Source organism: Leuciscus leuciscus (assembly GCF_965113295.1).
Source record: "Leuciscus leuciscus genome assembly, chromosome: 15".
Classification (NCBI taxonomy): domain Eukaryota; kingdom Metazoa; phylum Chordata; class Actinopteri; order Cypriniformes; family Leuciscidae; genus Leuciscus; species Leuciscus leuciscus.
The window spans coordinates 20,669,918-20,694,541 of NC_138739.1; the positions used below are offsets into that span (position 1 = coordinate 20,669,918).

The 24,624-nt window shown below is 36.7% G+C and overlaps 1 protein-coding gene and 2 long non-coding RNA genes across 5 annotated transcripts in view; 1 reads left to right on the plus strand and 2 right to left on the minus strand.

Annotated features, from left to right (window-relative positions):
• LOC309475587 (uncharacterized protein) overlaps window positions 1-24,624 on the plus strand; it is a 454,091-nt gene that overhangs the window by 294,359 nt on the left and 135,108 nt on the right. The window contains exons 31-37 of the mRNA XM_082138405.1: window positions 928-1,098; window positions 1,285-1,458; window positions 1,748-1,921; window positions 3,084-3,254; window positions 3,402-3,572; window positions 9,242-9,415; window positions 9,629-9,799. Coding sequence (XP_081994531.1) covers window positions 928-1,098; window positions 1,285-1,458; window positions 1,748-1,921; window positions 3,084-3,254; window positions 3,402-3,572; window positions 9,242-9,415; window positions 9,629-9,799 — 1,206 coding nt within the window. The remainder of the gene's footprint in view (window positions 1-927; window positions 1,099-1,284; window positions 1,459-1,747; window positions 1,922-3,083; window positions 3,255-3,401; window positions 3,573-9,241; window positions 9,416-9,628; window positions 9,800-24,624) is intronic.
• The window catches only part of LOC309475713, a 35,840-nt gene that overhangs the window by 1,154 nt on the left and 10,062 nt on the right, over window positions 1-24,624 (minus strand). The window lies entirely within an intron of this gene.
• Window positions 13,636-17,759, minus strand: LOC309475685. Of its 3 annotated transcripts, none has more exons than XR_014197757.1 (5): window positions 16,995-17,759; window positions 15,467-15,555; window positions 15,167-15,364; window positions 14,950-15,061; window positions 13,636-14,301 (listed from the first exon to the last, which is right to left on the minus strand). It is a non-coding gene; the product is annotated as an uncharacterized lncRNA (long non-coding RNA). The 3 variants fall into 3 exon arrangements; XR_014197758.1 differs by lacking the exon at window positions 16,995-17,759 and adding an exon at window positions 16,243-16,286; XR_014197759.1 differs by lacking the exon at window positions 16,995-17,759 and adding an exon at window positions 15,688-15,999.

A 24,624-nucleotide genomic window follows, 5' to 3' on the forward strand; every position in this document is an offset into this window, starting at 1 on the left:
AATTCATGATTTGCTGGTTGTAGATCTATCTGCTCTGCTTTTTCAATATTGAAGAAGCCACGTGAATTATAACATAGAAAAATTATTGTGGCAAGGTCCAAATGAAAAAAAGATGAATAATAAGAATCATGAAATATTGCAGTATCCTGATAACTGTATCTTAACTAATCATGAGTCATGAAACTATGAGCCTGTAACTGAGGCCTAATAGTAAGAGATGTGCAGTAAAACTCACTCCCTGGGCCTCAAGAGGCGCTAGCATGCTTCTCATACTGGTGTTTTTTTTTTTTAGACTCAGCCAGTGTGCGGTAACAGAGGAAATCTGTTTAGCTCTGGCTTCAGTTCTCAGGTCAGCCTCCAGCAGTCTGAAGTATCTTGACCTGAGCAATAATAATCTGAAGGATTCAGGAGTGAAGCTGCTCTCTGATGGACTGAAAGAGAACTCTAAACTGGAGAAACTCAGGTGAGTTAATGTCTAACATATTAATGTTAGACTCTAACTCCACTGTGTCTAACACTGGTAATTTCATTTGTCTCTATATTCAGTGATATCATCTCTATATTCTTTTCTGTAGACTCTCTAACTGCAGTATCACAGAAGAAGGTTATAAAGCTCTGGCTTCAGCTCTGAGATCAAACCCTTCACACCTGATAGAGCTGGATCTCACAGGAAATGATCCTGGACAAACAGGAGTGAAGGAGCTCAGTGATTTACTACAGGATCCAAACTGTCAAGTCAAGACACTGAGGTGAGATATGATGAAATAACAGAAAAATTATATGCAAGTGAATTGTTTATAGAAATATTTAACTAATACTGTCTGTTGGATCAAAATAAATTCAAGAAAAAACATTTTACACTTTTTTTCCCATCATAATCGGATGCTGTTTTTCATTATTGAAAGTTAATTCATCTTCTCTCTCCAGGTTTTTGGGTCCTGCAGCAGATGAAGCCTGTCAGTATATGACTGGAATTGTGGGTAAAAACCTGTTACTCCTGAGAGAGCTGAATCTGAGTGAACGTAAACTAGAAGACTCAAATGTGAAGAAGCTCGCTGCTCTACTGCAGGATAAACACTGTAAACTCAACATACTTCAGTGAGTATTTTATATTGTTATATACTCTGCAAAGTAATACATTTCAGAGTCTAATCGAATACTTTTATTGCTGTTCTTTAAAGTTTTGGGGGGCTATTAAATAAACCATCATATTGATTTATCTCTCTGTTATTGAGGGTGAAATAAACTGAAGAATCTTCCTGTCTTTGTTTTCTTTCTCTTCAGGCTGAATAATAACAGTATTACAGAAGAAGGTTGTTCTGCTCTGACTTCAGCGTTTAATTCAAACCCTTCAGACCTGATAGAGCTGGATCTGAGTGGGAATAAACTAGGAAATTCAGGAATAATGAGTATCTGTCCTCTGTTGGAAAATACACAATGCAGATTGGAGAAACTCAAGTGTGTATTTTTATTCATCAACATTTCTGAATGTTAATATACATTTGTAAATGTCCCTTTTATCAGATTAACTGAAAATGAAAACAGTGGCTTAAATTTAATATTTATTCTTTTCAGCTCAGTTTCACTATTTGGATAGTTTGACTTTTCACGTGTCACTTATTTTAAAAATCGTAATCAATGATGTAACTGAATAAACTATGTAAATGTGTTTTAGTTCATGATGTTTTTCAGAATGTATTTATAAGCCCACAACTAATCTCTGTCCAAACTTATTTTTGTTTTACAGACTTTCAGACTGCAGTATCACAGAAGAAGGTTATAAAGCTCTGGCTTCAGCTCTGAGATCAAACCCTTCACACCTGATAGAGCTGGATCTCACAGGAAATGATCCTGGACAATCAGGAGTGAAGGAGCTCAATGATTTAATACAGGATCCAAAGTTTCAACTGAAGACACTGAGGTGAGATATGATGAAATAACTGAAAAATTATATGCAAGTGAATTGTTCATAGAAATATTATTTAACTAATACTTTCTGTTGGATCAAAATAAATTCAAGAAAAAACATTTTACACTTTTTTCCCATCATAATCGGATGCTGTTTTTCATTATTGAAAGTTAATTCATCTTCTCTCTACAGGTTTTTGGGTCCTGCAGCAGATGAAGCCTGTCAGTATATGACTGGAATTGTGGGTAAAAACCTGTTACTCCTGAGAGAGCTGAATCTGAGTGAACGTAAACTAGAAGACTCAAATGTGAAGAAGCTCGCTGCTCTACTGCAGGATAAACACTGTAAACTCAACATACTTCAGTGAGTATTTTACATTTGAGGGCCTACATTTGGACACATCGAGAGATTTATCCTGAAAGGAACTTTGCCTTTGCCCGCTCTTTAAGATAAAATCTGATCATCAGGTTGGCTATCCGACACTCTCCATATGAAAGTGAAGACAAGTGAAGATGGTTTGAATCATATAAATTGACAATTTTTTTTCAGACTCAGCCAGTGTGCGGTAACAGAGGAAAGCTGTTCAGATCTGGCTTCAGTTCTCAGTTCAGACTCCAGCACCCTGAAGGATCTTGACCTGAGCAATAACAATCTGCAGGATTCAGGAGTGAAGCTGCTCTCTGATGGACTGAAAGAGAACTCTAAACTGGAGAAACTCAGGTGAGTTAATGTCTAACAAATTAATGTTAGACTCTAACTCTACTGTGTCTAACACTGGTAATTTCATTTGTCTCTATTTTTCAGTGATATTATCTCTGTATTCTTTTCTGTAGACTCTCTAACTGCAGTATCACAGAAGAAGGTTATAAAGCTCTGGCTTCAGCTCTGAGATCAAACCCTTCACACCTGATAGAGCTGGATCTCACAGGAAATGATCCTGGACAATCAGGAGTGAAGGAGCTCAATGATTTACTACAGGATCAGAACTGTCAACTGAAGACACTGAGGTTAGTGTTATTAAAATAACAAAGTCCAGTAGTTTTAAAACAGTTTTAGCAGAGAGAAATAAACCATAAAAAATTGTTTATGGTGTCTTGGAAATGACTGAAGGCACTTTCACAAGATACTGTATGTCTTTGACATTACTGGCCATTTAATGAACGTCTATCTCCAGGTTTTTGGGTTCTGCTGCAGATGAAGCCTGTCAGTATGTGAGAGGAATTGTGGGTAAAAACCCGTTACTCCTGAGAAGGCTGAATCTGAGTGATCGTGAACTAGGAGACTCAGACGTGAATAATCTTGTTCCTTTGCTGCAAGATAAACACTGTAAACTAAACACACTGATGTGAGTATTGTATTCTTTTATTATTGTATATCTAAAGTATCTTACAGAAATCAGGTGACCATAACACAATAATCCTCAGTAATCACTGAATATTGGCATTAAGTACTTTGTGTTTGTAAATTCTCTCTCTCCTGTTCATCATTTTAGGCTGCGTAATTGTGGTCTAACAGAGGAAAGCTGTTCAGCTCTCGCTACAGTCCTGAGATCAAACTCCAGTCTGAAAGAGCTTGACATGAGCAACAATAATCTGCAGGATTCAGGAGTGAAGAAACTCCAGGACGCATTAGAAAATACAAACTGTAGACTGGAGAAACTCAGGTGATTTAAATTAACCACTGTTTATTTTTAATAGTGAAATTATCTTCTGGTCAAAGTTTAAATATTTTATATTGACATTTATTGAAGAGGAATAACCCTTTGAGATGAACCATCTCGTTTTCGAGGGGGTCCTCGAGTCCAGGTACAAAATTGACATTGAACTTACAGCGGCAGTCAGATAAAACAGAAAACACATACACAAATGAAACAGAAAACACATTACGCTAATATTAAGTGCAGAAATATATAATACATAACTCATACAATCAAGACATTCACTCATACAAGACTCTCCAAAGGTTGCTCACTCATCCCTCAACAGAGTAAACGCATGTAATATGTATGTACCGAAACACACATCTAGACACCAGTAAACACATATGCACAAATAAATGTAAACTCTATCAATAGTAACCACTGTAGAGCAGTAGTGCAGTAGTGACCACCGATAATGCTCCAGCATCTGTCCTGACCTGTGCCCTCAAATCAGCACAGAGATATATATAAAAAAAAAGTAAAAACAATTGCATGTATTCTGAAGATGTTGAGCTAGGGCATTTTTAAACATCGGAAAGGAAGTCAAAGAGCGAATTGAAATTGGAAGGTTATTCCACTCATCCGGTACTTTATGTTGAAATGCATATCTTCCTATTTCTTTATTGATTTGAGGAATGAGAAAATAGATTTGGTTATTGTGTCGCAAGTTTTAAAATGAGCTAAATGGAATTAGATATTGTTTTAAATAGGAAGGATAGTCCATATAAATACATTTAAAAATAAATTGTAACCAATGAAAACGCCTGGTATCTGGTAGGGTCAGCCAGGACAGTTGATGGTACATTTCACAATGGTGTGTTCTGTAGGGGCAGCGGAGAATAAATCTACACAGGCTATTGTAGGCAGTGTTAAGAGACTGAAGGCAGGAGGCAGTAGTGTTTTTGTATACGGTGTCGGCATAATCCAAGATTGGCAATACAAGTTGAGAAACAATTATTTTTCTGACAGGAAAATTAAAACAGTTAATTGACTGGTATAAAATTCTAAGTGAGCAATTGAGCTTATTAGTTATATTATGTACATGAGTGCTAAAATAAAGATCAGAGTCAAGCCAAAGGCCAAGATACTTGACCTGCCTAGTAGGTTTTATGGGAGTTTGATCAAGAAATTAAATTTTTAGTGAATTTTCAGATGAAGGATTTGGCTTTTTTTGAAAAAACATTGAATATGATTTTGATTTGTTAAGTAAAAGCTTGTTGGACAATAGCCACTGCTGGACTGAATCAAAACCATTTTGTAATGTAGTGCTGATGTCATAAATATTAGGTTTGGAACAATAAATGACCGTGTCATCAGCATAAAGTTGGATACTGCATTCAGTGCAGCTACGTGGAAGATCATTGATAAATATAGAAAAATATTTAAAGGCCCGAGAGAGGAACCTTGAGGAATTTCTCTGTCAATGCCAGTGAAATAAGAGATGCTGCCCCCAACGGACACACACTGGCGACAATTATGTAGATAAGAATTGAACCAAAGCAAAGAAGAGGTAGACAGACCAACAGAATACAATTTGTCTAAGAGTAAATAATGATCAACTAAGTCAAAAGCTTTAGTAAGATCTAAAAATAATGCACCTGTGATTATCAAAGCTCGAAAACACATCATTGGTAAATTTAAGAAGTGCTGTAGTGGTAGAAAAATGTTTTCTGAATCCAGATTGGCATTGAGATAATAGGTTATTGTCAGCTAAATAATTCGATAATTGGAAAAAGATTATTTTCTCAAAAACTTTTTCAACACTATTGATGATTGAGATTGGTCTGTAGTTATTAATATTTTCAGGATCGCCACCTTTGTGAAGTGGGATAACTTTGGCACATGTCCAGGCTAAAGGAAATTTACAAGAAGAGAACGACAAGTTGAAAAGTGAGGCCAATGGCACTGCTAGTACATGAGAACCAATTTTAATACACTTATTCTCAAAGCCATCTGGACCAGCACCACTGATAGAGGACAGTTCACTTATGGCCCTTTGCACATCAGCTGGGCTGACCTCTGTAAATGAAAAAGAACTGCCTGGCTGGAAACAAGGTTTATATTAGTAAACTAGAGAAAAGACATGTACTTTGAATATCTTGCATTTAAAACTGATGTTATACATTGATCATACTATCCTTACTAATAGTGATATTAAAACACATTTTAGGCTTAATCAAGAAATGTGAATTGTACAATAAAGAAGTACTCCGAATAAAGTTTAATTATAATATTATGGAAGTAAAATAATGTCAAATGTTTTTGAAATAAAAAGCCTGTTGAATTGCACTACTTGAAAAAAAAAAAAAAAGGCATTGCATTAACCATGCTTGCATTTAAATGCATTGTATTTTTAGGGCTTGCATTTTTATGGGCTGAAATTCAACATGGTTGAATATTTAAGCTGTGAATATTTCAATTAAAAACATTTCAAACACCTTTTCATTATTAAAAATTCAATAATCCATATTCACCTTTCATATTTCACTTCCAAAATATTCAAACTGTTTAAAAATACAACCAATAATATTCAACAGGCAATTTTCGGTCCATTTTATTTCGCTTTGCAAATTCGCTTCCACAAATTCAGTGGTTCAAATTCGACAGTAAATTCAACATTGACGTCCAGGAACTGCAGGAAAAGCAGTAGATTGCCGAGCATACGCTCCATCTGCTGTTAGTCGACCTCACCATCAGATGGTGCAAAAGCGCGTGTTGTTGACGAAGACCAGCAAAATTAGAGCAAGTCATTCATTCATAAAACTCATTTACAGCAATGTAAGTGTATTTGTGATTATTATGACGGCTGTTTTATGTTAAATTCAGTGCCTTCACGGTTACTTTTCCTGTGTAGCCTATGCATCTTTCTCTACCGTGAATGAGATTAATGTTATTCCCCGATGCGGATGTACAGATCCAATGTTACATTTTTGAGGTTGACATATATTTCTCTTGGTTGTTTAGTTGCCTTAACTTTATATTGTGGCGATGTGCTGCATTGTAGGGTTTCCCTCAATACTTCAGGATTCCCCTGCTGGACATATACAACACTTAACTTAGCTTAATGGACTACAGTGATGTAAAAGACCAAACTCGCAGGCAAGCAGATGGACTCAGAATAACGTGCAAAGCTTAATGCTGAGCGTTTCCCAGTGATAGACTGGCATAAAGACGGCAATTGACGTTGGACATTCGCACATTTAGGGACCGTCTCTAAAGTGTATACGACTTTGGTGTACACGTTTCTAACTCCGATAGCATTTGAATAGAACGACTTACAGTCATAAAGCCAACTGTAAAGTGTTCATGTAGTGTCAGGCATAATGCGCACCCTTTGGATTTTTTATATTTATTCAAATAAATTTAAGTTTGCTATTGAAGTTAGAAACGTGTATGCCAATGTTGTATGCAACTTTAGAGACGGTCCCTAAATGTGCGAATGTCCAATGTCAAGCCAATTTTACATTTAGTAATTTAGCAGACGCTTTTATCCAAAGCGATTTACAGTTAAAGGTTCTCTAACCGATGTCGGGAGACGTTACTTCTTGTTGACATTCGAATTGTTGTCAAACAAAACGGAGGCTGGCTAGACCCTCCCTCCTCCTCATCCCGTCTCCTCCCTCCTCCCCTCCCCTTCCCTTCCCTTCCCTTCCCTTCCCTTCCCTTCCCTTCCCTTCCCTTCCCTTCCCTTCCCTTCCCTTCCCTTCCCTTCCCTTCCCTTCCCTTCCCTTCCGGCATAAAGGAAAGTCAAAATAGTCACTACAAAGTTAAGTTTTACTGATACTTCATTCAATGTGTAATGTCGCCAAGTTAGATAAATGCTTTTATATATTGCAGAACAGAATACAGAAAAAGAGAAACATTATCTTAAAATCGTCTCGCCACCTGAGGTTATAACTATATGTTAGCTCCCATACAAGGACGCAATGATAGCAAGATAACGTTAGCTTCGCGTTTCCCAGTGAGCATAAACAACGGTGGCGGCGTAAACAAATTTAGTCAAAGTTGTCAATAGCCTAACTTATATATGAACATTCAAATTCATAACAAACCGTGGGTGAAAACAACCGTTAACTTACACAAATTGTCGCCCTATTGTGAATTTGCTTGATCATTTACAATAGAGATTGATCGCTGCTAGAAACATACATGTTGTATTCACCAAAGTTAACGCTGACAGCATAAATCTAGCTAATTACATCATTGTGTTGGTTTTGCGAACATGAACGTCAGTTTAGAAAGAAAAGTGGATTTACCTGTTCTGCAAAAACAGAGAAACTGAATGTCGGATAGTAGCTAATCCCTTCTGCCGGCGGAGTTCTCGCCACCTTTCAAAGGTTTTTCCGATGTAAATTCGGTACTTCACGCGTTCCTTATCCTTGTCCCTCTTGCAAGTTGTTCTGTTCATCGGAACGTCGTCTCTTTGGTCGTGTGTCGGCCATAATTCAAACTTCCCTCTTCATGCTTCTCTCTCCTCCACACACCCCCTTCATGTGTATGCGCACTAACCCCCAGACCCCACCCTCAAATACTTCTTGCAGTGATTGGCTGGAGCACTGTTTGTTATGTTTCGTGGTGCGGGTGAGCCCAGTTTGTTTTTGTTGCCGTTTGTGGAGCCTGTGGTGTCTAGAGAGACCGCGTTTTTTTTACAGTGTGTTCAGGGGACAGGCAGCTAGCGGATAGTGAGGAGATGTTTGCTGTATGTGACAAAATATTTTTGGCCTAAAAAACGCGTGACATGACTTAGAGCACCTTTAAACTAACAATAGGACAACAATATGCAAGTGCTATGACAGTTTAAGCTAATGCAATACACGTAGGCATACTATATATATATTGTCCCGAAAATTATACTAAAGCAAAATCTTGAGTAGTTATTGTCTTATAAACATTAAAAACTGTCTGCGGAGGTTGAGGCCGGCGACACACTGGCTGCGTGGCGTGTCCATTTTTATTTCGGCTCCCCTGTTAACAGGTTAGAGCTTGCACACTGCCTGCGTGACACGCGTGTCTCAGGCGTGCCTCGAGCCGCGCGGAAAACGCGTGCATGCTAGAAATAGAACCGACGCCTATTTTTCACGCGACACGCAAGCGTGTTGGAAGCGTTTCCAGGCAAAATAGAATAGGAAAAGATGTTTGTATGTCATTTTGACATGAAAACATAGCCTATTAATAAATGACATTTTGATGTTTGAAAGTTTAAGTTTTTACATAAATGCAGATATAAATGTAATAAAAAAATATATATGATCGATTTTCAAATATTGCACCTGTCAATACAGAACGAAATATTCTGTAGCCTATTTTGCCTATTATTAGAGCGCAAGTTGCTGCAGCCGCGAGGACAGTGCTGCACGCGTAAAGGAGTGATTGATTGTGATTGATTGTTCACGGCACTGCAAAACGTCGTTTAAGCTTATTAGCGTTAGGCTATACTGAAAGGTCTGATTTATGCACTGTTACTTACAACAGTCATTGTTTTTTTTTTTCTTTTCACAATGACATTTGAGTTCATGATTTCAGCACTACATTACTGAATAAACTATGTAAATGTGTTTTAGTTCATGATGTTTTTCAGAATGTATTTATAAGCCCACAACTAATCTCTGTCCAAACTTATTTTTGTTTTACAGACTTTCAGACTGCAGTATCACAGAAGAAGGTTATAAAGCTCTGGCTTCAGCTCTGAGATCAAACCCTTCACACCTGATAGAGCTGGATCTCACAGGAAATGATCCTGGACAATCAGGAGTGAAGGAGCTCAATGATTTAATACAGGATCCAAAGTTTCAACTGAAGACACTGAGGTGAGATATGATGAAATAATACAACAAACATTATATGCAGCCAAATTATTTATAGAAATATTATTTCAATAATACAATAAGCTACATAATATGTTATTACATCAAAGTTGACTGCATGATTCCAAGACTAAAATCATGTAAAAATGGATTTTGTCATTACACCAAGTTTAGTTGAGAATTGAACTGAATCCTGCTTCATCTTCTCTTCTGCAGGTTTTTGGGTCCTGCTGCAGATGAAGCCTGTCAGTATGTGAGAGGAATTGTGGGTAAAAACCCGTTACTCCTGAGAGAGCTGAATCTGAGTGAACATAAACTAGGAGACACACGAGTGAATCAGATCTCTGCTCTACTGCAGGATAAACACTGTAAACTCAACACACTGATGTGAGTATTTCACATGGTTAAAAATAATAGTTTTAGTACCTTTAACCCCTCTGTAGTAATGTTACAGTAGTTGGTAATATTATTTCCTCATTTGATTGAGTCAGAGGCGATTGACAGACACAACACCACAATAAATTGATTTTAATAATTAATTCAGTTTTTGACTGTTGAAGGAAACACATTAGATTATTCTGATATTTGTTTTTCTTTTCTTTTCTTTCCAGTTAATATGTGTAGTGATTTTCAAATGACAAACTACTATCAGACATGACCAAGGTTATAATCGTTAACGAAAACGAACGAAAAAAACGAAAACTAGGTGGGAAAAAAACATTGTCATTAACTGAAATAAAAATAAAAACGAGGCATTACGAAAAAATGATAACTAACTAAAACTGTAATGTGTGTTTGGCAAAACTAACTAAAATAAAATAAAATTATAGAGTAAATGTCCTTAGTTTTCGTCTTTGTCAATGTCTTCCATTTTTTAACGCTATTTAAAACACGCAGCGTAGGCCTATATTCGTTCAGCTGCATTTCCTTTCCCTGCTCTCCCTGCGTCTCTCACATGCGCGCGGACGCACACACACACACAGCCCCTCCCCTCAGTGCACACCGCGTCTCCATGAGAACGAGTGTTCGTTCGACGTTAAAAGGTCTACAGTCACTCGATTTTTATACTCTCTTTTTCAGAGCACTTACATTTTTATTATGTATTGGTATATAAAGACAGTTTAAACAAATTTGAAAAACATTTTTTTATAAAAATCCTACCTACCCTACCTTTAAGGGAATATATTTTTACACTAAAGATTTAGCCTAGGCTATATTACAACTGTGGCATGTGTCTACTTTCTGAATGTGTAGGTTGCTATTTTTCATTGCAAATGCTATTGATAGAAAAGGAAAGAAAAAAAAAGTTAGCATTGGCCTTATGGTAATGAGGAGACATCAATATAAGAAAAAGTTAAGTAAAGTAAGTTTGACCTACCATGGCACTTTGATTTTAAAAAAAATTCTTTCACTTCCAAAATATTCAAACTGTTTAAAAATACAACCTGGCTATAATATTCAATAGTTTGAATTGAATTATATTGAATTTCAGCCCATAAAAATGCAAGCCCTAAAAATACAATGCATTAAAGGGTTTGTTCACCAAAAAATGAAAATTCTGTCAGTAATTACTCACCCTCATGTTGTTCCAACCCCGTAAGACCTTCGTTCATCTTCAGAACACAAATTAAGATATTTTTGATGAAATCTGAGAGCTGGATTACTTCTCCATAGGCTTCTAAGGGATTGAAACTTGTCGGCCCAGAAAAATTATTAAATACATCGTTAATATGGTCCAAGTGACTACAGTGGCTCAATCTTAAGTTTATCAAGCGACGAGAATACTTTTTGTGCGCAAAAAAAACAAAAAAACCGACTTTATTCCACTATTCATTTCCTTCTCTCTGGGCGTCGAGTTAGTTCACGTAGTGTTTTAGCGCAGCGCATCTGTGTTGTATAATCTATTTTGAGCTGAAACTTCACAAACACAGTCTGGGGACATCTAAGATTTATATTACATTTTGTAAAAAAGTGCCATAATTGGTACCCTTTAAAACTGAATGAGAAGTGTTACAGTCAAATTAGGAAGAAAGAAGATTACTAGTTATCAGACAAAAATTCAATCTAGAACATTGAATGCACCCAGAACACGTCAAACATCAATCAGATCAAGAAACTGGGATATATTAGAAATCAGGGAATCCTGACATTCATCTGGAGCGGCATTAAAATCCCCTCCCATAATAATTTTGTCTGTAAAATGTGTTCTTCCAGTCGTCATTTTTGGTAGCCATATTCTGAAGAAAAAAAAAACACTTATTAGCGGCCTGCCGGCCTTGTTAGTGTGATCAATATCCATTTGATTCAAGAACCACGATAATCCAGTGACCCGTTATCGCCTGAACTTGCAACAATTTTGCTGTTTAAACAAAAGAAGACTTCTGCTGTGTGAGAAGTTCCAGAATAAAGAGAGAATAAAGCCTCTCCACCCCATTGTGACTTACAAAATCTCACATCTACATCAGTTGAATGAGTCTCTTGAAGAAAGAAACAATTAACTTTTACTTGCTTTTAGAAAAAGTGCCTTAGGTTTAACTTTGCACATAATACCTCGAACATTTAAAGATAACAGAGAAAAAAACTTGAGCTAAGTGGTGTTGTGTATTTTGATTTATATCTGTCTGTTAACTTGAGAAAGAAGGGTGAGATCTGATATTTATCACTTAGATTATTTTTTATTACATATAATCTTAAGATATCTTAGTGCTTTAAGATATCTAATTATTGTTGATTCTGCTTTCACCTTGCCAACTTTGTCCCAACCAAACCCTTCCTGTAGTTGTTTATCCCCTGGTCTCACAGACTAGGCTTTAGTTTAGTCTTGGACTAAAATGCATGTTTGAGCTGTTTTAACCTGTTAAGCTGCAACGCCACTTTTGAAAAATCCCCAGAAATGACATACCCAAACTGAAACACATACAGTTCATGAACCCTTTGCACTAAAAGCACAAGTATATCATTTGAAAGCTGACTCCTGGTAGTTTATTGTAAATGTAGAATTAATTATTGTCATAATGAAAAAACATTTTTTAAATAGCTTCAAAGTTTTGTAAAGTTATTAGAAATTTATTTTTATGAAACATATTCATGAAAATAAAATTGAAGTGGGCACTGTAGCAATCTAGAAATGCACTGCAGCTAAAGCCATATGTGTGACCATGTTATATTTAAAATCTGAAAATGATAAGTCTAAAACTCTGTATTTAGTTAAATGTTTTTCAAGATCATGTCAAATTACTTTATTTTGGGCCTAGCTAGCATGTTAGCTTAGCACACCATCAATACACGACCATTTATGAGATTAAAACCATGTTTGTGCTTCAAACGTACTTTATAACGCAATTCGAGTATTTTAAATAATCTTCTGTGATTTAATTTGGCTTCAGATAAAAAAAAATCAGACAGAAAATATATTTATAGAATTACGTACAATGATAAAGTCTATATCGATTAGCATTACATTATAAATATAATCTATTATTATAAAAATACCTGGCATTGCTTGAAGAACACAGGCAAATCAAATATCATTGCAATATTTTTTATTGTCTTCAAAACGTCTGTATCTGCATATTACAGCGATCTCTGTGTTAGCTTTGTGTGTAGCTGCTATCAGTGACGTCCTTGAAGGTCACATGATTATGTCTCTTCTTCATGTTCCATATATGGAGTATTATTGTGCATATAGCGCCCTCAGGCTATTGGTATGAATTGAAAACACAGCACATCTTAGTAAGAAGCGCTCATAATGATTACATCGACGCATTTGGGTATAAATTCAATAAATATTATTCCTGTCTATAGAAATATGATGTGAATCTATGAGAACCCAGCTAGCAAAAATTGTGCGGCCCGAAAGCGGCCCGATTAAGGCTAAAACAATCGGCCAATCCTCGGCATGAATCTAGGTCCGATTGCTCCGCGAGCGCTCGGTTTTAACGCGGCCCGATTAAGGCTAAAGACACTCGGCCGAGCGCTCGGTTTTAACGCGGCCCGATTAAGGCTAAAGACACTCGGCCGAGCGCTCGGTTTTAACGCGGCCCGATTGCGGAAACCGAGTGAGAGGACGTATAGCTCGCCTCCAATCCCGTTCCTTATTTGGGCTTATTTGAACTTTGATTTCCATTCATATCAGGTTAATACTAAAATTGCTTAGCAGCCGTTATTTATGCAGCCGTTATTTATGCAAGATAAACAAAGTAAAACAGCACAAGGAAGACAGGTTTCATGTTTAATGCATTTTTTATTGGACCACACTACAAAAATAGGATAAACACACTTTTTAATAACAGATTTGAATAGAATAGAAATAATATCACAGCATTAATGTAGAATCAAGGAGTTCAAATACCATTTTCCAATATCAACATTTTTAACTTTGAAACATTTAATTCTGGCCCACTGCATTTGAGTTGTCTACGCACACACACTTTTTAATAACAGATTTGAATTGAAAAGAATAGAATAGAACAGAATAGAATAGAAATAATATCACAGCATTAATGTAGAATCAAGGAGTTCAAATACCATTTTCCAATATCAACATTTTCACTTTGAAACATTTAATTCTGGCCCACTGCGTTTTTGAGTAGTCTACGCACACACTTTTTAATAACAGATTTGAATTGAAAAGAATAGAATAGAAATAATATCACAGCATTAATGTAGAATCAAGGAGTTCAAATACCATTTTCCAATATCAACATTTTTAACTTTGAAACATTTAATTCTGGCCCACCGCGATATTTGAGTTGTCTACGTTGTCTGCCTGTTCGCCCTCTGACTTCGGCCACCATCCCTATCAGAGGCTAACCACAGACACCTGGTGATGAGCAGCTCTGTTTCCTCTTCTGTAGAATCTTTGGTCAGGGCATTGCGGCGGACTGCATCTGAGAAAAACACAAGATAAAAGAGGGCAGCATGACCACGTGATGTTACTCAGCAACCACCAAAACTTAATTTGGATGCAGGGCTCTACACTTACATTTCTTTTTAATTTAAAAAGTTTAGGAGCACAGTCAAAAATTTAGGAGCACCTTCTGATCAATGACAAATTAACCTACCCATTAAAAGGCGGTATTTGATAAAATGACTTGCCGGGGCATTTTTTTTTTTTAAAGCGCATATTCTTAACTAAATCACAGCCTTTGTGATTTCATGATAGCACTATGCTATATTATGATTGTAAATGGTTAATTAAATAGATCGCGTAGCCTTAGAAAACGGTGTAATAATGTTATTCATGGATTCTGGTCTGTGGAATGCGCCACTTCCGGTATTTTGCCGGTTACTCAACACGGGTAAATTGCTATTGAGGATTTTTTTTAATCGAGTGCTCGACTTTAATCGAGGAATCGTTGCAGCTCTAGTTTCAATGGAGGGTGCACCCATAGAACCTGATCAGGTCAGTCGCACTGGTGCTCCTAAATACTTTGTCACCGTCACAGCCAGTAAATAAATAAATAAATAAATAAATAGGTTGCACTGTAGAGCCCTGGGGTGTCACCACAGTGCAGTTATCCAGCACTGACACTCACCCAGAACCACACTTTTAATGAGTCTCGCCAGCGAAGTGTTCATTGCTCTTTTCAGGACCTGCCCCACAGTGTCTTTAAGAGTCATGCCTCCGACCATTCCAAGGAGAACAGTCTGAAACAAAGACATGTAACTCGTTAGTTATTTAAGGAATATAGCATGAGTGAGAGTGGGGACTGACTTTTAGGAATGATCTGATTAATGCATAATTTAACTCACCAAATTCTTCTTCTCCTCTGGATTCTTTAACGTCTCCTCCAAACATTGTAGCTCCTCAATAGTTGAAAGTAGGAGCCCAAAATGTGTTGGGTCTGGCGTGAAGTCTGGAACTGCTGGAGATTTGTAGGAGCTGCATCAGGATGAGCAACTGCTGCTCTCTGATAGAATCAAGCTGGATGAGGATCTCCTTAGCAATTGCTGTAAGACACAAGAAAAAGCAGGCATAACAGATTAGTAGCAAAACATTGTACGTAGATATGTCAGAGGAAACCGAGAGAGTTCACTTTGTAGAATTCCTACCTGTAGGCACAGCCTCCTGAGAAGACCTGTCTTTTGTGTCTTCCATGGTGTTGCTTTCCATGGTTGTGTTGACATTTCTGCCTTTATAACTGAGGGGATTATAATCAGAGGAAGGTTAAGTTTAAAATAAATTTTTTTAATGTAATATATTTTTCTCCTGGTCCTTATTTTAAATAGGTCATAAAAAATATCAATATTATCGACTGATATGAAACGCTTACATCATGATACAGTTTTCAGTCATATCGCCCAGCCCTAGGGTAGCTAATAAACTTTTCAAACCTGTCTGTACAGACCGCATTTAGCCAAAGGTAATGTTGATGTTAGCTATAAAGTGCGATTTCAGTTTGCGCCATAAAAGTACAACTAGAGGTCAATTCACACCGCAGACAAACGCCAGCAAACACCAACAAAAAAAAGTCACCAACAAAAGTTGGTCGTTGTATTCAGAATGTTATGAAAAATAAGTGTCATGTTCACACTGCCCCAACAGAAACCGACAAACTCAAGCACCCACGGAAAAACACGAGATATTCATTAATTTTAACCAATACAAGTAAAAGATTGCAGCTTTCAGACACAACTTTCTTCTCGTTTTATATTGTTAAATGTCGAGAGTGCATCTGTTACAGGCCCCTGTGCAAAAGGCCATTAAATGCACTTCACGACGTCATACACAGCGTTCACAAAATGGCGGACGGTCTGCACATAGATCTTCACAACCCAGAACATTAATACACAAAATATTTGCAGCATGAACATATGTTGTATCATACCTGTAAAACCAGGAGCAAACGTGTCAGCGTAATCATAATCCCCATCAACTGTGAGGTCGCCGGCGCAGGCGCAGCTGCTCCTCTACCGTTATAAGAGTCCTCAGTTCATTTTCATAATAAGAGTCCCGATCTCACTCAGCAACAGACATGACCCAGCTTTCAGCAGACCAAAGTCCCACATCATTCCTCTATTTACATAAGTAAAATAAATATTTTCTTACAGGATCAAAATGTTTGTTGGCGTTTGTCTGTGCGGTATGAATTGGCCTTAAGCCAGCTAACATTTGTTCCACTTTATTTTCTTCCACAGATCAAAGACTGTGCTCGTAAATATTATTCACGTAAATTGCATTCAATAAAAATGGTGTCTAGCCTAGCAACTAATTCTTTGCCAACTAGCAGAACGAAAATATGAGCTGCTAGCGCAAAAACAGCGCAGCTAACGTTAGTCAATGTTAGCTTTGTTAACTTCGCGCCATAAAAGCTTTCATATTACCCCCACATTTGCACTACTTTACTCAGACAAAAATGTTATATTGTTGTCCTAATTAATAGAATTCAAGTTCTGAATTCTTTCTTTTCGTTTCATCTAGGGAAGCACTGTCAAATGAACATGAACAAAGTTTAAACGGATCGATAATAATCAACATTTAATCAGCAACAGTTCGAAATATGTAGGTCGACGTAACTCGATTGAAACTATGCTCGGCGTGAAATGTTGATGCTTTTTAAGGAAATTGAACACAACTTACCTCAAGTTCACTGTAATGACGCAGGATCGAAAAGGGATGATTTTAAGTCAGGCGTTGAGTTTTATCTCACCGAAAGTTGTGCACACGTCTTGCGTGCTGACGCTCGCTGCAGCAACTGTTGAAATCGGCTTCATACCGGTAAACGCATCTGAGCCGAGCGCCCAGAGTTTAACCGTCACTGCTGGTAAACATTTGAAATAGCCAGTAAAATGAATTTTAGACTCAGTGTTAATTTTAGACTACCCAACTACTCAGCCGATGCGCGACTGCAATCACCGTGACTGTGCGAGTGATGTCGAGCGCCCATGCATTTTTAAAATACACGTAAAGAATCTTCATGACAACTAAATATTTTTGCTATGGTTATAAATATTAAAAATTGCTCTGTGCAAAATGACTCTATTATTATTATTATTTACCGCATATATTTTGTTTTGGACAACGACATTCGACGAGTATAACATACTAAGATACAGTCAGGAATTTACGTCAATTTTAAAATATTTTTTATGTTAATTATTGCTACATTAAAACCATCCTTGATTTAACCTAAGCCGAGTCATTTCCAGAAGTGGTCCAGATCATACAGCAGAGCCGACCAGTTACGGTGAACATGAATCGGCCCAGTGCTTTACAGCCGTAACAAAAATGCATGTGCCAGAGCGAGCTGCGGGCCACAATCGGCCCGGTTAACACACGCCGATGCCGAGTCTGAGCCGCAGGCGCCGCGGGGCAGCCGAGCTCGGGCCGATTATACATGCTATCTGGGAATATATCAATATTTCTCCAAGTCTGCACATTTTTGAGCTAAAAGCCCTGAGGGACGTTGTTTTGTGAAGCACTGTCATGACGACAGCACGGAGTTTTTTTTTACGAATGGACCAGCTGACGTTCATAAATCATATTAACCCTCTGAGGTCTGAGGGGTTTTTGGGGTCCTTGAGATGTTCTGACATGCCCTGACATTTGTGCTTTTTTCAGTTGCTTATAAACATATTAATGGCAAAGGTATAATTACACTCTATTTAGCACAAACAGGGCTACCATAATATGTGAGCAACATGCATGTACATGTTTGTATTTTTGAGAGAATAATGTTTATGCATGGTTATTGAAAAAACTAAAAACTAAAGTTTCTGAAATAAGGCCACAAAACACATACTAAATACGTGTCAATAAGACTTTTGACTAATTGATGTCTTTGCCTAGAATTTTTTCTTCAAAATGATGTGAAAATCATCCTGCCCTTATCATTCACATAACACAATACATTGATTTAAATCTTGTAAAACACTTTTTGTTTGTAAAGGCAATATGCGCAAGGGGCGTCAACCATTCAACAGCATCATGCATATGTAGTGGTTCACACCTCAGGAGACAATGGGGCCCGCATACCTAATGAGCCATTCATTCAGGTGTGTCACCTATAGCCACAAGAAAGAATGCAAGAGCAATATATATACAGTATATATATATATATATATATATATATATATATATTCTACCAAATTGGTTCACAGTTGGAAGCATGTCAATTTTTTTTTTTTTCACAAATTTTGCTTGCAAATTGTATAATATCCAAGGAAAACATGTCTATTAATTGTGCAGTTAATTCTCATACTGTATTTTCAGTTTTGGAATATGTATCCTCTCCCCAAATTTGTCAATAATAAAACACAATAAAAATTATTTAAAGAAAATGCTTATATTTACCTTTTAAAATTTGTTTACATCTACCTTGTAAATATATATTTTTTTATTAAAAAGGTTACAATTACAACAACAATTGAAGTGTAATCTTTCTTTGTAAAAACTAAAGTATACATTTTATCATACATATTTCAAACTTCGAATATAGCCTACATTGACAAAACATACTATATTTAACATATTAGCAAAAATTGGCAAACAAAAGCTTATTTGAGGTGGCAGATATTTTACAGTAAAAATGTGTAATCTATCCAAAACTAATCAACGAAATGTTGTCTTTCATATGTCTGTAACATAGGTCTTTCGTTTTTATTATAAGGAATATAAATGTTAATTTGCAGTTTAATACGTTGCTTATACAAATACATTTTATTTCAACATATTTCAATCGATTTTACTCAGTAGGTATAGCTAAATAGTTTGCTAAAAGCAGATAATTTATTCACACACAGAAACGCAATTCAAATTTAAACCGTCTTTTTGCGAGTTGTGGTAAACAGCGCATCTCTTTCGTTCATTCATTCACACAGAAACGCGATTTACTTGAGAATGAAAAAAAAAAACTTACTACATTATTCCATCCGTTGCTCCTCGAAATACCAGCACTTCTGAGGTAAGTTTTCCATTATTATTATTCCTCACAGCGCTGCGAGACAGTGTAGACAACTACACTTATCTGAATAAACTTGATGTGTTTTCTCGAGCTGATATGGGGGCGTTCACAGTTTGTATGGGATCGTCTCAGTCATTTGCGTTTGAATAGCGCGCGCTCTCCGTGGGCGGGGCCGATTATAACGTAATGAGATGAGATGAGCTCGACTGGAATCGCTCTCTTTTAATACAGATTTCACAAGATGAGAATATTTGTTTTTTATATAAATTACTTCATTTAAAAGAAGAAAATTCAAGCTTCATGCCTGTGTGTCTGTATGCCTGTTTGACTGAGTATTCGCTCAGTTATTGTTCATTTTCGGACGCGTTTCAGAATGGACTTCACTGGCAGAGAGAAGGCAGAACTCGCTTCGTGTTTATTTTTCTTTATTTGGCAAAAAGCACAACACTTTGTTTTTATTGTGAGTATACACAAAAATAATACACATTTAACAGAATCGATTGATGTATGAAATTCCTATGGAAAATCAAAGTCAACAGAGTATTTATGAGTTTCTTTTACATTGACAAAAAAAAAGCGAGCTGGTATCGCCGGCGATACCGTAGACCTCAGGGGGTTAAAGGGATCGACGCATTTTTTCATTTCATAACTCCTGACACAAATTAAGACATAACTGTCACTTTAAGTTTCTCAGAATACAATAGTGGTCAAATACTGAAACTTGAGTCTTATATCTTTTTAATGATGTATAGTTTGTCAAAGTATAACATTTAATCTGATAGTAACTTTGAACTAAATAAATAAAAAAACGTTTCAGTGCGCCGACGCACTGGTAAAGCTTAACAGGTTAACTGATAGTGTAAGCTCGCGCTCGATCGGCCCAAAACCCGGCATCCGACCAGCGCGGAAGGTCTTAACGTGTTACTGTCCTTTTCTCGAGGCAAAGTATTTTTTGATTAAATGCAATACATTTGAATATGTATTCTCTCGTTATTTCATCTGACTCCATAAATAAAAATGTTTTAATGATATCTTTGGATCATTAATTGTAAGTGAATGTTTGACTATTCCTTTTAACTCTTTAATGAAAATAATGTCAAAGTCAGTTTGAATAATTAAATGTAACAATTTATTATGTCAGGTAAATTTATCATGCCAATTTCATAATCATTTCAAAGATAATCGATACAAAACATCAAATGCTCTGGAATAAAGAGAAAAGATGCAACCCAACATTAAGAAATACATGAGGCTGAGAGGTCTCCCTGACAGAGAGGGAGACCTCTCAGCCTCACGGGCGAATCTGAGTTACAGAAAAGGCCCTGAACCCTCTGCTGCATTTCATTATATAGTCAGGACCTCTTTCACTTGGAAAAATTCAGAGTTGACACCTTTGGGTGTAGGGAGACCACTTGTCTAGAGGCCAACCCCTCCTTGTGTGCCAGTTATCCATAAACTCTTAAATACCTTATTACCTTTTGTTTTACTTATTTGGAAATGAGACATTTGTACCAGTCGCACTGAGACATTTCAAATGATACCAAACATGAAAGATACTCTGTGATAATCATTCACATTAAACTATACATTTTCTTGGGTGATTTACGCGTGGTCTCAGCATGAGAGAGGGGGAGTGAGGAAGAGGGGGAGAGATGTATTCTGAGGTGAGACTTTGCCTCTCACATGGTGAGTTCAAATGTTAATTTCCAGAGAAGTCCTTTGTCGTCTCAGGGTCTGGTCGCTCTTCAAACAGACTGTCCGGCATTTCCTAATTTCTCAATTCTTACAAAAGCAACTTGCACTGAAATATCCTAAAATATGTCAGTTCCATTGTTTTGTTTCAAGATGCACAGCACTAATGTTTTTTTTCCTAATGCACGTTTATAAAATCTGTTTAAATTTAACTGAAGCCGACTCCTGGCTTAATCTAAGCCCTGTCTGTGAAACCAGGCCTATGAGCTTTACACCACTGTGAAGATATTTTAGACACATTTTGTTAGATTCCTCCTTACAAAACTGTTTCAGCTAGAGTGAAATATGTAGGCTTTCCAGTATGAACTGGACATTTCAGGTCTTGCCATAACATTTCAATGGGGTTTATATGTGAACTTTTAGGACATTTCCAAACATGTTGCTTGTACATTGTGGATCATTCAGATCAAAAACTTTCACACCTGTGAAATATAGTTGAAATAAGTCAAGTCAAGTCAAGTTTATTTGTATAGCGCTTTTCACAATACAGATTGTATCAAAGCAGCTTCACAGTATTAAATAACAAAGTTTGTTTCAAGAGGAATTTATTGATTGATAAAATTAAATTAAATATCCCCAAGATATCCCCAACTGAATAAATATAATGTTATATAATTGAAACTTTGAAAGTGATGTTGATATCTTCTTTTGGGCCTTTTGCTTGACTGCATTTACAGTTGTCTCTTTTTGTTTTGCAACTGACTATAATTTTTGTTGTACAAGGAACAAAAATATAAGTCAGTTTATTTAATATAATTTATTTTGGTCAGGTACTTTCTAGAATAACTGATTAATTAACTGAATGTTACATGGTCTTTTTTTCTAGACTTTCAGACTGCAGTATCACAGAAGAAGGTTATAAAGCTCTGGCTTCAGCTCTGAGATCAAACCCTTCACACCTGATAGAGCTGGATCTCACAGGAAATGATCCTGGACAATCAGGAGTGAAGGAGCTCAATGATTTACTACAGGATCCAAACTGTCAGCTGAAGACACTGAGGTGAGACGTGATGAAATAATAGAAATTATATTATATGCAACCAAACTATTTATAGGAATATTATCTCAATAATACAATAAGCTACATAATATGTTGTTACATCAAAGAAATCAGAGTGATTTCAAGACAAATATCATGTAAAATGGATTTTGTCATTACACCAAGTTTAGTTGAGAATTTAACTGAATCCTGCTTCATCTTCTCTTCTGCAGGTTTTTGAGTCCTGATGCAGAGGAAGCCTGTCAGTATGTGACTGGAATTGTGGGTAAAAACCCATTACTCCTGAGAGAGCTGGATCTGAGTAAACATGAGCTAGGAGACACACGAGTGAATCAGATCTCTGCTCTACTGCAAGATAAACACTGTCAACTCAACACACTGAAGTGAGTATTTCACATGGTTAAAAATAGTATTTTTAGTACCTTTTAATAGTAACGTTACAGTAGTTGGTAATACAATTTCCTCATTTGATTGAGTCAGAGGCAATTTTCCCTTGGCAGACACAAAACCACAAACATTTTTATTTTAATAATTATTTCTGTTGAAGGAAACACATTAGATTAGTCAGATAGATTTTTTTCTTTTCTTTTTTCAGTCAATATGTGTAGTGATTTTCAAATGACAAAGTACTATCAGACATGACCAGGGGCGTAGTTTGTGGGGTGGGGGGGGGTAATAATGACAGATATTAAAGGTCCCATGACATGCTACTTTTTGTAGGCTTTAATATAGGCCTTAGTGGTCCCTAGTACTGTATCTGAAATCTCTTTCCAAAAATTCAGCCTTGGTGCAGAATTATAGCCACTACAAGCCAGTCCCAGAATGAGCTTCCTTCAGACAGGCCGTTTCGGTGTCTGTAGCTTTAAATGCTGATGAGGAGGAGAAAGGCGGCGCAAGGTGGAGGGTGGGTGTGGCCTTGACCATCTTGCGCAACGGTACCATGCATGTTTATGTTGGATATATTGCAATGGCAAGAAGACACGCAGTCCAAGCATTTCAGTTTGACCTAGAATCTGATCCAGATAGAGAAGCAACGGATGAAGAAGTTGCAACTAAGCGGCTCCAGCAGGACGTTTCCGAATGGTTAGTTTAAAATATTATGTCTGGATACGGTACTTTATTCGGATGGTTTACAGTTGTTATTATCATGTAGCTAACGCTAACCTACTGTTGCCTTTTCATGAGAGATCTGTAACGTCTGTAATTTATCTTCTTACAATTACATCAAGCTCTGCGATCTTGAAATGCGGATATCGCGCGCGCCATATAACCAACAGGAAAACGGTTATCCAAATAACAAAGAAGTGTACAACACTCGCGTTACAGTGTGTGTATTCACACACATACTTGATGCTGTCTACCTTTATATTAGCGCAAGTAACTGCATAGCTGCATAGCTAATGTTACAGCCACATTCTACGTGTAACAAGCTAGGTAACCATAAACAGTAAAGCAACACACTTATATATAATAGTTGACTTACTTGTCCGAGGTGTGTAGCTGAGCCAAAGAGAGTTGTTACTGATCCAGAATTTCAGACGTTCAGCAAACCCAGCTCTGTATTGACCCTTCGGTGTTCATTTGTACATCCAGTTATTGAGCAATTATTATGCTTCGCTCGCTCACAAGCCATGATATCTCTCTCGTGGACAAACTAAAATCGCGCGCGCGCGTTCCTACATCCTCGTTAGCTCATTTTCTCATGGGCGGAAAATATTCTCTGGGCGGGCAAAGCAGAGAAAGGGGAGGTAACATTTCTCCTTATGACGTCATAAGGAGGATATTCAAGATCAGCCCGGTTGAGCTTCCATTTTCTCAAAGGCAGAGAAAGATAGCAAAAGCTCGATTTACACCGATTAAAATTTCTAGAAACTTGGGGACCATATACAGAGTAGGGGAACTCATATTAATGTTAAAAAACCTCAGAAATTGAAAATTTCATGTCATGGGACCTTTAGGAAAAACCTGGCTTTCAGATATGCCAAGAGATGACAGGAAATTAACATGTTCAATATAAGAAAATGTAAAGTTAGTTTGACCTACCATGGCACTTTGATTTAGAAAATTCTGTCAAACTGATAAGTTTTAGCTTTAATAAAATAAAATACTTTATTATCCTATGTAAACAAATAATTGTTAACTACGCTATTACTTTATTGCAGTTATGTTATCAATGCATGTGTGGATGATACGACACAAAAAATCTATTTTGCAAAAAAAAAAAAAAAGTTACGTCCCTTTTTGATTTAGATAGGTAAGGGAGTATAACATTTAAATAAAGATGTGCGTAAGATAAACTCAAAAACTCCGCTTAAGTATTTATTTTTTACAGAACCCAAAAGTGAAAGAATGAAGAGAAAATAATATTTACAATATTTACAAACAATGAGGAGAAACAACAAGACAAATAACAATACTAAACAAAAACAAACAAAGGTGGGAAGGCGAGCTTGAGAGATGCCAAATAAAATAAATATATAAAACAGAACAAACTAGCTATAAGATTAATGAAACTAAACTAACTACCAAACGAAAAATGTAGAAAAGAAAAGTCT